The sequence below is a fragment of the Enhydra lutris genome, unplaced genomic scaffold (assembly GCF_002288905.1).
Source record: "Enhydra lutris kenyoni isolate GAN:26980312 unplaced genomic scaffold, ASM228890v2 scaffoldscaffold92, whole genome shotgun sequence".
NCBI lineage: Eukaryota > Metazoa > Chordata > Mammalia > Carnivora > Mustelidae > Enhydra > Enhydra lutris.
The window spans coordinates 2,709,768-2,723,550 of record NW_019154176.1 but is presented as its reverse complement, the minus strand read 5'-3'; the positions used below and the strand labels follow the sequence as shown (position 1 = coordinate 2,723,550).

The following is a 13,783-nucleotide window of genomic DNA, read 5'->3' as shown; positions in this document are numbered from 1 at the left end:
CACTCAACACACTTGGTCGCCTGATCTTTGTTGGGCACGTGGTAGATGAGTGGAAGGAATGAAGGCATGAACAAATGAATGAGGGCATGATCAGAAGCTGCTTCCCATGCTCGGATGAGCCAGGGGCCCTGGTTGGGCTGTCCCTGCTATGGGAGGGCCGGGGGGCTCTGACTACGGGCCCCACGCCAGGTGCGCCCTCCTGTGCCTCTTCCCCCAGCAGCCAGGTGTGTGTGAGCTGAAAACGCTGGTCCCCCACTTTGGTTTGCTGCTGTTTTCCTCACCTTGATGTCTCTGCTTCTCATACTTCATCCACAGTTCCTTCTCACACTCTCTCCTGTTTTTCCTTTGACCACTCCACTCTTCCCTCTGGATTCCTGGGCCTTCCCACTTCCCCCAGCTGTTATTATACTGAGCAGCTGGTGACCGGGTGGGTATTGCCTGCTGTGTGCCTTTTTCCTAGTGTGTGAACGGGGTCACCCTGGCTGGGGGCGGGGCCCCGGGGGCGCCAGGCTCCAGGCACAAGCCAGGGCCCAGCCTTGGCAGCGGAGATGTCCCTGGGGGCCCACTGTAGAGCCTCGGAGTGCCGTCTCAAAGCCGGGCCTGGTGCGGGGCCTTTGGGGCAGGACAGTGAACAAGGCCGACTTGGCCTTTCCCTTTCAGACCCCGCAGGCTGGACGCACGTGTTATGGAGCCCGTTGTCACAAGGCAGACAAGAGCTGGAAAGGGGAGTAGGTGAAGGGCTGTAGAAAAGAGGAGCAAGGATGTTGCCTGGAGAGAATGCCGGTGACAGGCGGGGACCCAAACAGCGTTGGAGACAGGGAAGGAAGGCCAAAAAGCAGGAAGGGTTGGGGAGACCGAAGCAAGGTAGAGGTGAGAGACCCAGGCCCCATCTCTAGGAGGGCTCTGCAGGCCGAGGGGAGGACTTTGGACTCCTTCCCCCAACCACTCCCCACTCCCTCCCACCCACCCACTCCCATTCCCAACAGCAGGACATTCCTGATTGGGCAGAGGCGAGGGGAGAGGAGAAGCTGCACAGGCTTCCCGGGGAAGGTGGGAGCCAGGAAGCCCCTCGGAAGCAGCACATCCGGGACCTCACTGGCATCCAGCTGTCACTGTGTGTGGCCTAATCAGTCTCGTCTCCTTCTGACGCTGTTGACTGAACTCCTTCCTGGGCTTGGGTGCTCTGGGCTGCTTCCTCACTGTCCTCTAAACACAACCACCAGGGCCCGGAGGAAAAGTTCTATAATAAACTCATTGAATGTTAGGAAAATCGGTGGATAAATTCTTTCCCTGTTCTTAATGTTCCAACCTTTACCGATAATAGGAGTAGATGCCTACTTCCTTAACTCTCTCTCCCCCTCTCCTTCTCTCTCCCTCGTTCCTTTATCCCAACAGTGAGCTTGAACTTGCAGGTACAGCCCCAGAGGCAGCCAGTAAAGGAATGAAACAAGGTGGTTTTCCTGGTCATATTCTGAAAGTTCCTAAAGCAATACGACAAGAAAAGAAAATAGAATGTCTAAGTTATAGGACACAGTCAGTTGTTTTCAGGTGATGCTGTGATTGTCCCAGTGGAAAATAGGATGAACAAGGGAGCTGAGTAGGTTCCCACGTACAAGTTACCTGATCTTCATCTGCTTGGCATGAACTAGCCAGAAAACAGGGTAGCTGAAGAAGAAGAGATCAGGGACTGTAGACAAATAAGGGACCTTCTAGAAATATGCATAGTGGGCGGCTGTCTCATGGTCTGATCTCCTGGGCTGGCTGGCTCTGTGGCCAGAGCCATTGAAGACTTGGTGCCAGGGTCAGGGATGGGAAGAGAGTGGGGAAAAGCCTCAGGTTTGACCCCCAGACAGCCTGGTGCTCAAGTTACTCTGAAGCCACTATGGCCCCCTCCCAGCCACCTGGGAGTCCAGCTTCTCAGGCCCCCGCCTTGGAGGCTCTGGAACTGTTGAGTCCTGGAAGTAGCTGGTGCTCTTGGGAATGGCTGAGGTCAGGGCCTTGAAGCTTCAGTTTAAATACATTTTCTCCTTGCATGAGCCTGACTCTTTCCCTTGGGCTTCTCTCTGCCTCTGGCCTTAACTGGCCACTCGCTGCACCCCACCCCACCCCACCCCTACCCAGGGAGAGAACCCCGCCACATCCCTCCTGCACGTCACCACATGAGTCCTCTCTCTGCTTTGTTTGCAGCGCCCAGCAGAGGAACACACAGCTGAACAAGAAGAGAGCCATCCCCAACCAGGTAACCCACCCATCTACAGCCCATAACCCTACCCTCGGGGGCGGACGGTCACTTAGGGACCGCTGAGCCCAGTGATGGTGCCTGGCTTGTGGCATGTCCCACCAGACCCTTTACCCCCACTCCCCAGCCTCGAGTCTGTTCAGGCTTTGATGTTTCAGGAAACGTATCTTTGAGCTGAAGCTCTGGCATAGGCTGGGGAGGGGGGCAAATTTGTATATCCACTAGGCCCCGTCTGACATCCACGGCCACGCTTAGAACTTGACCCTGGAGAGAGGGGCAGCCCAGTCACCAGGGGGTGTCTGCAGCCAGATGGGGTTCCCAGCCCTAGCCCCAGAGACTCGGAATCTGTGGGAGGGCCTGGGTGGGGGCTGCATTGTGATAAGCCGCCCTGGGGAGCCTGAGGGGGCTTCGAGTCCCATACCTGAAGAAGCCCAGAGCCCCGGGAAGGGTTTCTACCTCGATGTCATGCCCCAGCCAGAGGCCTTGGCCATGACCAATATGAACAGCTTCGTACATGCCGGTAGCAGGTGCCTCCTTTTTTTTCTCTAAGAAAACACATCAGTTTTTGCAAAAATTTCTGCCAGTGCCCGCCCCGCTTCTCCATGGTAGGCAGGGTGGGGGTGGGGGCAGGGGTAGGGGCTCTCTGTCCTGCACGGTTATGGAACCCTCTGGAAAGGAAGGATATAACCACTGCATGATTTTTTTTGCGCTTGCCGTAGGTCATACATATATTGTTGCTTTTTTGTTTCGGGAGATGATAATGAATTAAATATTAACACCATGAATATAATTAATAGCATGTAATTTTTTTTCTTTTGCTGTTTTTTCCCCCTGCTCTTCTCTCCTCCCATTTTTGTGCTTTTCCTGCTTTTTCTCTGTCCCCTCATGTCCCTTACGTTTCTCTTCCTCTGCCTGCTCTTCTTTGATTTACCCACACTCCTAACTTTGCATTTTCAAAGGGGGAGATCTTGGTAAGTACCCACTTAGCGTGGTAGCAAACGTTAGAGAACCCAAGAGTGGTGGAGACCCCGCCACCCCGTAACATCCCTCCACCCCAGAATAACAGAACCAACTAAAAATCAAGCTAACCTAAAAACCGCCTGCAATGGCCAGCACCTGCCGGCCTCCATGTTGCCCTGGGCATAAGCCAACTCACACAGACACTAACCTGACCACCATCCTTGTGGGAGGCCCACCCCTCCAGCCCATTCCTGACACATTTAGCGACAGTTTCCTGTAGGTCAGGGATGGCAAATACTCAGCTAACACCTCCCACGCTTCCCTCCCTTCACCTCCCTGGCCAGGGAAGATTTTGCTTAAGTCCTGCGTTCTTGGAACGTGTTCTTGTCGCTGCTGCCACTCCAGTGCAGTCATCATCATGCTGAATTTTTCTCCTCCTGCGCTCATGGCAGACATTACTAATGGATCCAGCACTCTTCCCTCTGTGCCTCTCCCCTTTGTGCGCCAGGGGGGCAGGCATAGCTAATCAATCCCGGCATTCTTTCCTGAACATGCCACCACTCCCCATTTCGTGGCAGATGTCACTAACTGGTCAAAGAATTTTTTTTCCACGTGATAGCTTTGCACGTGACACCCCTCCCACACCCATGAGAGAGATGACTGATTGGTCAGGAAACTCTCTCCTGGATGCTGCCACTATCCTTCTGTCTCCGTGGCAGATGTGATGGTTGATCAGACTGTTCTGGTCCATTTGCTCCCCTTCCCTGGTATTTTGCCTGCGGCAGACATCACTAGTCGCTCCTGGCACGCTTTCCGGCTGCGCCCAGAATTCTCACTTGGAATTCTCACTGAGGTGGCAGTTGCTACCCGTTGATCAGTGTGGCTGCCCACAATGAATGGTATTTGCCATCCCTGTTATAGGGAACACCTCCTCTCCTTGTGTGGCCCAGCCCAGGCCAGCCCAGTGGGGGCCAGGTGCTGCTCCCATCTGAGAGGTGAGCTGTTTTCAAGGTGCTTGAAAGCCCAGGCAGCTGGCTTCAACCCCAGCTCTCCACGTTAGAGAGCAAGGCCTGGGCCTCCTCCTCCGGGCTCTTCTCCCACCACCAGCCCCTGAGGCGCTGGGCGGCCGGCTGCTACCCTCTGGCAGGGATCTTCCGGTGAGCCCCGGGGTCGAAGTAGCTGAGCTGATCCTGGGCCAGGGCTGTGCTGCATCAGGGGCTCGGCAGGGTCGGGCGGGGGCAGTGGCCGGAGGAATCGCTGATCCTTGAGCCTGTAGTCCCGCTTTTCCTGATGTTGCCCCCCATCCTCTTGGAACTTGGAACCGTTTCCTCCCTCCACACAGCCCAGGGGCCTGCTTCTCCTCGCACCCTGAGAGGTTTAGTCATTCTTTTCCTGCCAGATTCCACATCCCCAGCCACAAAGGCCAGCCCTGCCACATCCATCAAGGCTGTGGGCCCCTGGGTCTCCCAGCCATGGTTTCCATCCCTGCCCTGGGTGACTCAGGCCGAGACCCTCGCCCAGGAGGAGGCTGACCCACCCTGCCGGCGGGCCCCAGCTAGCCGCTTCCTGCCTGCCGCCCGTGCCCCCACCCCCCGGCGGTCCTTCCTCCCATCCCTGGCGTGCCTGCATGCCTGTCGCTGTGCACCCTGGGGCGTGGGAGCCTGCCTGCCTCTTCTGTCCTCCCCCACCCCCCTCCCTCTAAGCCAGGCCCCTGGGGCACAAGTCTGGTTCTTGGACGAGGAGGCTTGACCCGCTCTCCTCTAGACTCCACGCGTGTGTCTGCAGCCCACGGCTTGGGCCTCCCCAGGGTGGGATTTCGTCTCTGACCCCACTGGGCTCCCACACGGACCTCTCTCTGGGCAGCTCGAGGCGAAGGGGACCTTGGAGGCTTCTCCAAGCCTACCTGGCGGCCTCTTGCCTCGAGACTCAGATGTGCCATCCCGGGCATGGCCTGGCAGTTCCGTGGTGCCGAGGCCACACAAGCCACAGCTCGGCCTGGGCCCTGTCTGCCTGCTCTGCCTGGGGCTCACTGAGGGTGGAGGTGGGTGAGCCAAGCCCGAGGAGCAGGTGGGACACATCTGCCCCCTCAGGAACTGGGCTGGGCCCCGGAATAGACAGGCCTCACCATGTAAAGATTTCTGGGGAGCACTGACCACCTGTGAGCTCCACCTCCTGCTCCCCTTCTGCTAGTTGTCAGTGACCAAGGTCTCAAAGTGTCTCCTCTGCCTGGCCTGGGCCGGGACTAGGCAGGCCCTGCCCGCCCCTCCCAGTGGGGAAGGGAGGAGCCAGTATGAATGCACAGCCCCGCACTGCTCTGGGGTGGGGCGTGGGGGCTGGAGCGGGGACTCCTTCCTGGGTCAGATGCAGGATGGCCTAGGGCCTGAGTCCGGAGACCATCCTTGCCCGCAGTGTGACCAGGCATACCCCCTTTGCCTGGGCCTGGGGGCTGTTTCCAGGACTCCACAGATTTTCGGTGCTAAACCGGGGTGCCTGGGGAGGATGATCTTAACTGGGGCTGAAGGCCTCCCCGCCTCGCCTGCTGGGCAGCCCGAGTTGGGCAGGTGCTCCCTGGTGGCCGCAGGTCTCTCCAGTGCTTTCGTCATCGCTAGGAAGCCTGGAGAAGGGCTCCCAGGTGGCATCCTGTGCTGTCCTCACCCTGGGCAAGGGCTTCTGGGTAGTGCAGGGGCCCCTGGGCATGCTCAGAGCCTGATTCCAGCCACAGGAGGCAGGTGGCCCTGTGAAAATCTGACAGGCCTGGGGGCAGGAGAGAAGACAGGATGAGGGACCCTCTTGAGACCCACCCATCAGGAACACCTGTAGCGGCATCACTGGTGCTTTTGCCACACCTTAACCTGGGGGGGGCTCCACACCAGTCCCTCCCAGCTGTCCTCGGCCGCACCTCTGTTGCTTGGCCTGGTTTGTTGCTGCCTGGGCCCCACACGGGCCTGCGTGTGCCTCTGTATGCTTCCCGCTGCCCTGGGGTCCCCAATCCAGAGTGATGGGTAGCTCCAGCCCACACAGACCTTCATGACCCGGGGAACGTAGGACCATGGCCGCCCAGGCTGCCTACGTAGAGCTGTCAGGTGAGTCCTCTGCGTAGGCCTGGGTTGGGCCTCCTACTCAGATGACCGCTGCAGCCAGACGAGACCCATCTGGGGATCCTCCAGCCAGAACCTGCCCCCGGGTTTGAAGCCAGCATGGGTGCAGGATGCCCTGCAGTTTCCCCAGGCTCAGACCTTTGACCTCAGCCCTCTGGGTGGAAGCATGCCTTCCTCCTATCCTCCAGGAAGAGTCTGTAGCGGAGGGAGACCCAGGACAGAGACTCGCCACGCTCCCCTTTCAGAGCAGGTCCCCTTGCCCACCCGATGTTCCCGAGTGAGCTGGGCAGGGGAGCCAGTTGATGCTGCGCGGTGCGCCCCCGCTGGGCAGCCGCAAAAGGAGAGCAAGAGCCACTCCATCTGGGGGCGGTTCCTCCAGCCTTCCCTAACCCAGCAGCTGTCTTCCAGGAGGGTGTGAGGGGGCAGCGGGCCGCATGGCGCCTGCGTCTTGCAGGTGTGGTTCCTCCAATGTCACATCCCATGTGACACATGTACGGGCCCGGGACCTTCCCTCGGCCCCTTCTAGACGATGGGCATCCCCGTGCTTGCCTGCGTGTACTGAACCTAACCCTGTGGGCAGGGGCGGGGCCCGGTTCCCTGTCACCCCCAGGCCTGCGGGTGAGTGCGTGCCCCGTGTCTGTCTGCCTGGGTGTCCCCTGTTGGTTGCCAGTGGGAAGTGCTTAGGGGCAAGGTGGAGTTGGGTCGCTGGGCTTCGGGCTGGAGGTGTCCCTGCCGTGGCCCCTCTTCCATCCTGGGGACAAGGGCAGTGGCCGCTGCGCAGGGGTGGGCCCAGTGGGGCGGCGGGCATTGTCCTCTGAGCACCCCGTCCCCCGCAGGTGATCCGCAGGGGCTGGCTGACCATCAACAACATCAGCCTGATGAAGGGCGGCTCCAAGGAGTACTGGTTTGTGCTGACCGCCGAGTCTCTGTCCTGGTACAAGGATGAGGAGGTGAGTGTGGGGTTGGAGGGGGCTCGGTTGGGGGCGGTTGCTCACTCCCTCACTCGGGGTCATTCAACAAAGCCTCCCAGGGCTCCCGCAGAGAATGGTAATGCCAGCCCTGGGGGTTGGGGGGAGGCAGTGTGTCCAGCAAAATGGCAGCTCCACTCCTCCAGGTGGGAAAGAAGATGGAGGGGAGCCCTCAGCCCGCTAGAAACGGACCCCTGCTCCCAGAGTCACAGGGAGGCATCCCTGGCTCTCAGAGGGGGCGGGGCGCGAGGTCAGGGACTCCCACTCACACCCCGGCTGCTGGGGGGCCGGGCTTCTGACGTCTGCAGCCTGCACTGGCCCAGCCAGGTGCTCAGCCTCTGCAGGCCTCTGTTTCCCCATCTGTGAAGTGGAACAGCACGGGCCCTGTGACGGGCCTAGCTCTAGTGTCTGTGCTTCGAGAGGTCTGCAAGTGCTTGTCGTTGTCCAAAGGACACGTGGGAGTGTCCAAAGGACACCTAAGGAGTAGCCCGCAGGCCACCTCCTGCTGCAGTCTCCATGACCCTGTGGGCAAGGGCTGCGAGTCCAGCCCGCAGCCTCAGGCGCCGCGGCTGTCTGGGCCCCCGCACGGGCCCGCCCTCGGTCCTGAGGGGCCCATTGCTTTGCTTCTTCGTTCCTTTAACAATGTGGCCACATCTTAGTGGCGCGGGAATGATGCCACCCTGTTGCTGCTCTCTTGAGAGCCGGTTGGCCTCGTGAGGGTCACCAGGGAGGGCTACTGTCTTTCTCTCATTTTCCTGGGCCTCCAGGTTCTCCCCATTGGCCGGGGCGGTGTTCGGTGTCTGTGACAAGAGGCCCAAAGTGAAGGCACCGACAAAGACAGCGGTCTCTTTCTTTCCCATGTCCTGGTTCTGTGAGGCTGGCGTGGGCCCAAGCTCCACCTTCCCCATCGTCCCCTTAACATGTGGCTCCCCATCGTGGTCCCGGAAGCCCCGTGCCCATCACACTGCGGCCTCTAACAACCTGAGGAAGGGGAAGAAAGGCCTGATGAGGAAGGTCCATGCATCGCTCTGCTCACACCCCTGACCGGAATCTAGTCACATGGCCACTGTTTGTCCTGCTCACCTGGGAGGACACAGTTCTTGTGCCTTATAACAGGCTTGCCGGCTTGGAGAGCCCATCCTGGCCACATTTTCTTCAGGAAATCCTTGCAGTCTGTTTGCCAGGGAGGATTCAGGCCGCAAGTGCTGATTTGCCCTGTGTCACAGAGCGTGGAAGGGTCCCCGTGGCGGGGGTCGGGGGGGTCACAGCGCAGGTGCTCCCTGTCCTGAGAGACACCTCAGCCGTGACCTGGACCACTCCCTCAGGGCCCAGGCCAGACACAGTTCCTCTGAGGGAGGGTGTTTCGGGAGAAATGGTATCATCCCACTGGACACCAGGTCAGAGATTCATCCTGGAACCTTCCAGGAGCGTCGGGAACCCCGAGCCTCCTGAAGGACCCTGTCTGGCCGCTGTTTCTAAACTGGGGGAGGGCGTTTGCAGGCTCACAGAGCCTCACGGGGTTGGGATGTTGAGGGAGGGCGAGACCAGGCTCTCCTGAAGGGACACTCGTGGCTGGAGCAGCTTCTCAAAATGGCCGGGCTGAGGGCGGGAGGGGATGATGCTTGTTCGTTTTCTCCCTCCTTCCGCCCCCGCAGTCTGAAAGCCAGTCTGCTCTGGGCCATCAGCTGCCAGGCCCGGCCAGGGCTGGTCTCCACCTTGGGCCCAGGCGTCTCCACCTGGGGTGGGAGCGCCAGGCTTGGCCACAGCCGTGGGCTGTGGCAGAGGCTCTTCCCGGCTCAAACCTCGTCCTCGCAGCTCCCCCCACTGTCCAGTTCTCGGAGCACCTTCCTTCAGGGCAGGAGGGGCTCCCTTGTCTTCCCCTCATGTGGGGGTTGAGAGCAGGAGCCCCAGGCCCTCCTGTGGGCCCAGATCAGAGGACGCGCCGGGCGGGTGGAGGGTGGAGCGCCCGCTGGCAGGAACGAGAACCAGCAGGCCCGGGAGTGGGGCCCTGTGAGCGCCCAGACACAAAGCAGGCTCTGATCAGGAGGGACAGGAGCCAGATCCCTGCAGAGCAGGGACCCTCAGAGTCACACACGTGGCAGCAAAACCCCCCCACCCCGCCCCACGATCAGGCCGCTTTCTCAGAGACCGCTCAGAGAGGCAAGACGACGTATTTCTTTATTTTGAAAAACCACCGAGAGGAAGCAGTCACCGTGTGGGGTCGGAGTAGGGGACCGATTCTGCCAAGAGCCCCCAACCCCTCAACAGGCTCCCTCTGCCTCGCCCTGGTCCCTCTTCTCCCACCCAGACCCTTCTGGACTCCCCAGTCTTTTGTCCAGGCCTCCACCCCAGTGGGAAGCAGGGCGGTGGGCGACGACACTCACCTCCGGGTCTGCCTCGCTGTGGAGGCGACAGCAAGTTTGGGGGGTGCCGGTCTCGATGCGCCGCTTGCCCGAGCCCAGCCTAACCAATGTGCAGACTACTGTACACATTCAGAGCCCCCTGAACAGGTAGTCTGAACACTGGGTTGGCGGGGCCGGCTGTCCATCCCGCAGGCCTCCCGGGGGGCGAGTAGGGCCACCGCGCCCCGGCCCTTCGGAGCAGGCGAGGAGGCCACTGGCGGCGCCGATCCGCTTCGTCTCCTCTGACGTGGCACGGCCGGGGCCGGCTCGCATCTGGAGAAAGTTGTGGGTTTGCAGGAAATCCTAAGGAGGGGGTTGGGGAGCGGGTGGGCGTGGGCGGGAGGGACGGTTTGGGTCCTCGGCCTCTGTGTGCCGGGAAGGTCTCCAGGGGTCGGCTGGGGGCGGGGTGTGCACGCCGCCGAGTCTCCGGGAGCGCTTGTGCTCCGTGTGTGCGTGTCAGCATCAGGAAGGCCGCCGCTGCCTCTGGGCGGAATCACACTATAAACAGTTCCAGATGTGGCGTCTCGCTCAGGGCCCAGAAGGACTGTGACTCAGTTACTTGGCCTGATCCGCCGACTGGAAGCTTCCTGTCTCCTGACACAGCACGGCGGGGGCAGCAGAGGCCCTTCCATCTTCCGGGCGGGGAACCCCTGCCCGGGCCCCTGCTAAACCCCACAAGACTTTTCTCTGGGACGTTGGTGGGGCCCTGGACCTTGCCTGGAGCCTTTCTCTGCCACCCTCCATCCTTGTACTCCCAGAATGCAGGCTGAACGGGGGTTTCCTACCTCCGTGGCCAACGGGCCCCTCTTATGCCCCTCAACTGTAGCTCGGCCGGAAGGAGCACTCTTCCCTGCTTCCTCCTTTGCCAGAGCCCAGGGAATGGACTCTGGAGCCATAGAGGGACAGACAGACACACAGAAGAAAACCCTCGTAGTGCCTCATGCGCTTGCCTTAATCCTCACCTCGCACAAGTAGGGCCGGACTCCTGTCCGCCTTTGACAGATGAGGAAACTGAGGCAGAGACGGGCAGTGGCCTGCCCAAGAGCACATGGCCAGGTTGGGGCAGAGCCCATCTGAGGTCCCAAGGCTATAGGGCCAAGGCCAGGAACCAAGCCCACTGCACACTCCTGCCTCTCTTCCTGTCGTCCTGAAACTTGAAGCCAGTCCCCACCTGCTAGGGAGCCCCTGGCCCCCCCCCTCGATCACTGTGGCTGCTCTGGAATTCGGAGGGAGCAGCCATGTTGGGCTTTGTTCTGGGGCCTTCCAGTACCCAGGGACAAAACAGGTGAAAAGACGTGAACTCCCAGATAAGGAGGAAGGGGTCTCCTTTCCCAAGATACCCAGAAGTAAAAGAGAGGGTGGTGGGCAGAACCTAGCTGTGGGGCACGTGGGCCTGGCTTTTGAAATCCCGGTGTGGGCCACTCCCCCTGCTGTGTGGCCCTGGGCAACCACCTTACCTCTCTGAGCGCAGTGCCTCCCTGGCAGGGATAGGGGAAGGTCATCGAGTGCCTGTGGGTCACGTGGACCTGGGAACCAGGGGATCCTGTTGCACCCTGATGCCGTTCTCTGGTTTCCTGACACAGAAAACCCATCAATGGGTCCCCCACGCCGCCCCCATGGGGAGGTCTAAGATGACACGCCTGCAGGGGCCCCACCCCATGCTGGGTACAGTAGGTGCTTAGCCACCATCGGTGAGCGAACGTTGACTTCCATGATCCACATCCTCCCCAAGCTGCCCCCCACCCCTGCAGTCCCCAGGACTGAGTGCCAGCCACTCAGCGGGCACTTCCTGAACAGGGCTGCCCTTAGGAAGCGAGTGACACTTCCAAGGCCTTGGAGCTCCAGCGTCATCTCAAGGGGGCTCACTTTCCAGCTCCAGGAACATCTGAAGCTGATGAATTTTAAATTCCAGCCCCACTCCTGAATCGTTGCCTGCCCCGCTTGGCCTCAGTCTTCCTCTCTGTATAATGGGACCATAGTGGTAACTCGGCTATAGGCTCATTGTAATGATGTCATAGTTGAGTTAACAGTTTCATTCCTGGTGGAGGAGGGGTTGGATTCTGGGTGGAATGAGAGCTGGCCAGTGTTGAGTATCCGCACTGTGTCAGCAGTGAACAAAAGCAGTAGGAGTCCCTGACCTTGAACTGACGGATCAGGCCCGGTGCAGATGGTAGCCTAAGTCCATGAGCAAGAGGATGTGATGGGTCCAGTTACATGAGGGGAGGTACCGAGAGGAGGAAGAGGATTGGGGAGGGGGTGGTGAAAGAAAGTGCAGGGTGGGGACAGAGCAGGCCTCTCCAGCAGAGTCCCCTCTGCCCAGAAACCAGAAGGACACACGAGGGAGCCATGTGGGCATTGGGAGGAGGAGCATTCCAGCAAAGGCCCTGGCATAGTGTCTGGCCCAGGGCGTCCTCAGATGCTCAGTTAAACAGATCACGGTGACCCCTCCCCTTCCACCCGCAGGAGAAGGAGAAGAAGTACATGCTGCCTTTGGACAACCTGAAAATCCGCGATGTGGAGAAAGGCTTCATGTCCAACAAGCATGTCTTCGCCATCTTCAACACGGAGCAGAGGTGAGGGCCCACGGGGCTATGGTCGCTGGCCTGGGATGTCATGTTCTAGAAAGGGAATCAAGTAAGAAGCAGAAAACTGGGTGCTTCCAGGTGTGGTCAGGGAGGATCTCTGGGCAGAGACATGATGAAGTGAGGCAGGAGCCATAGAGGGTTCTGAGCAGGGGAGGGACTGGCCCTGGCTCGGGTGCTCACGAGCGCCTCCTGGTGGCTATGGTGGGAACACAGGGCCGGAGCTGGGAGACCAGGGTTGATGGGATGGCACTGGTCCAGATGGGGCCGAGGACTTAGAGGGGGAGGTCGCCTGTTCGGAGAGTCAGCTGACCAGACTCCTGGCGGATGCAGGTACAAGAGAGGAAGGCATTTTCTGGGGACCCTGAGCACCGCAGGGACTGGGCTGCCCTCTGCTGAGATGGGGAAGGCAGAGTCAGCATAGGCTTGGGGACGGTCAGGGAGAGGGGCCTGTGAGACACCGCATGGGGGAGTCCAGGAGGTGGATGTGTAGGTTCCAGAGTCTGATGTTCTGGAACGAGCTCCAGGCAGGGTGTGAACTGGGGAGTTGTTATTGCAAGGCAATGGTCAAAAGTCATAGGGTGAGACCACTGGGTGAGTGTAGAGAGAGAAGAGAAGGGCACAGGAAGCCTTGCTGAATCCACCCCCACGGGCTTTGCTGTGGAGGGGGGAGACGTTAGCACAAACAGAGATGCTTTTCTCAGCTGGGGAAGAAGCCCAGCTCTGGCAGGAGGTCTGAGAGTAGGAGGAAGAAGAGTAGGAGGAAGGAGGAAGGACATACCCTCCCCGCTTCCCCAGGACCACCTTCCCCCTCCCCAGGCCCACTGCTCCGACGCTGCCATCGGTTTGAGGCAAAAGCCTCACATCACGTTTTGTGTAAGAGTAGCTCAATCCCACTTTGTTCTGGGCTGGCCAAAAGCTCTGGAGCCCACTTTGCCAACAGCTGGCTCCAAAAACCTTTTATCTCTTTGGCTCTCCCCACTGCACCCCCACCTCCCTTGCTTAAAAAGCCCGAGGGCGTGAGGCAGACCCTGGGCTTTGGCTTGGAGGCTCTTCGTTGCTGAGCTCAGGGCAGCTGTCCCGCCTCCCCAGCCCCTGATCCCCTGCGTGAGGGAGTGAAGGTCGTACCTAACATAGCATTTAGGAGTGAGCCCAGGAAAGCCAGAATAGTAGTCATGGAAACAAGACAGAGGTTTGGGTTTCCTATGGCTTCACCATCCAGGGCAGGGGGCCAGCTCCACCGGCTTCCAGGCCCTGGTGCTCCTGTTCTGGAGCCCTCCTCCTCCCTTTCCAAGATGGCTGCCCAAGCGCCAGCCATCATGATGATGTTCCAGGCAGTACTAGGGAGGAGGAGAAGGAGCAACGAAGGCGTGCCCCTCACTCCCTAAGACTCCTTCCAGACGTTGGAGGGCACAGACTCTGGACTTGTCGACTGCCGGCCAGCCGTAGCTCCGTCACAAGGTCTTGACTAACCCCAGACTCCGATCTCACACAAAAGCTTTGGGACAGCTGGGCCGTCTTGGCCACACCTGCC

At 59.8% G+C, this 13,783-nt stretch overlaps 1 protein-coding gene across 7 annotated transcripts in view; it reads left to right on the top strand.

The window, feature by feature from the left end:
• LOC111162433 (dynamin 2) overlaps window positions 1-13,783 on the top strand; it is an 83,609-nt gene that overhangs the window by 62,078 nt on the left and 7,748 nt on the right. For 5 of the 7 annotated variants that reach the window (XM_022526849.1, XM_022526846.1, XM_022526844.1 and 2 more), the window contains exons 13-16: window positions 2,188-2,239; window positions 3,199-3,210; window positions 7,134-7,247; window positions 12,131-12,240. In XM_022526849.1, the coding sequence (XP_022382557.1) occupies window positions 2,188-2,239; window positions 3,199-3,210; window positions 7,134-7,247; window positions 12,131-12,240 (288 nt within the window). The remainder of the gene's footprint in view (window positions 1-2,187; window positions 2,240-3,198; window positions 3,211-7,133; window positions 7,248-12,130; window positions 12,241-13,783) is intronic. The other 2 variants (XM_022526848.1, XM_022526847.1) reach the window with 1 other exon arrangement.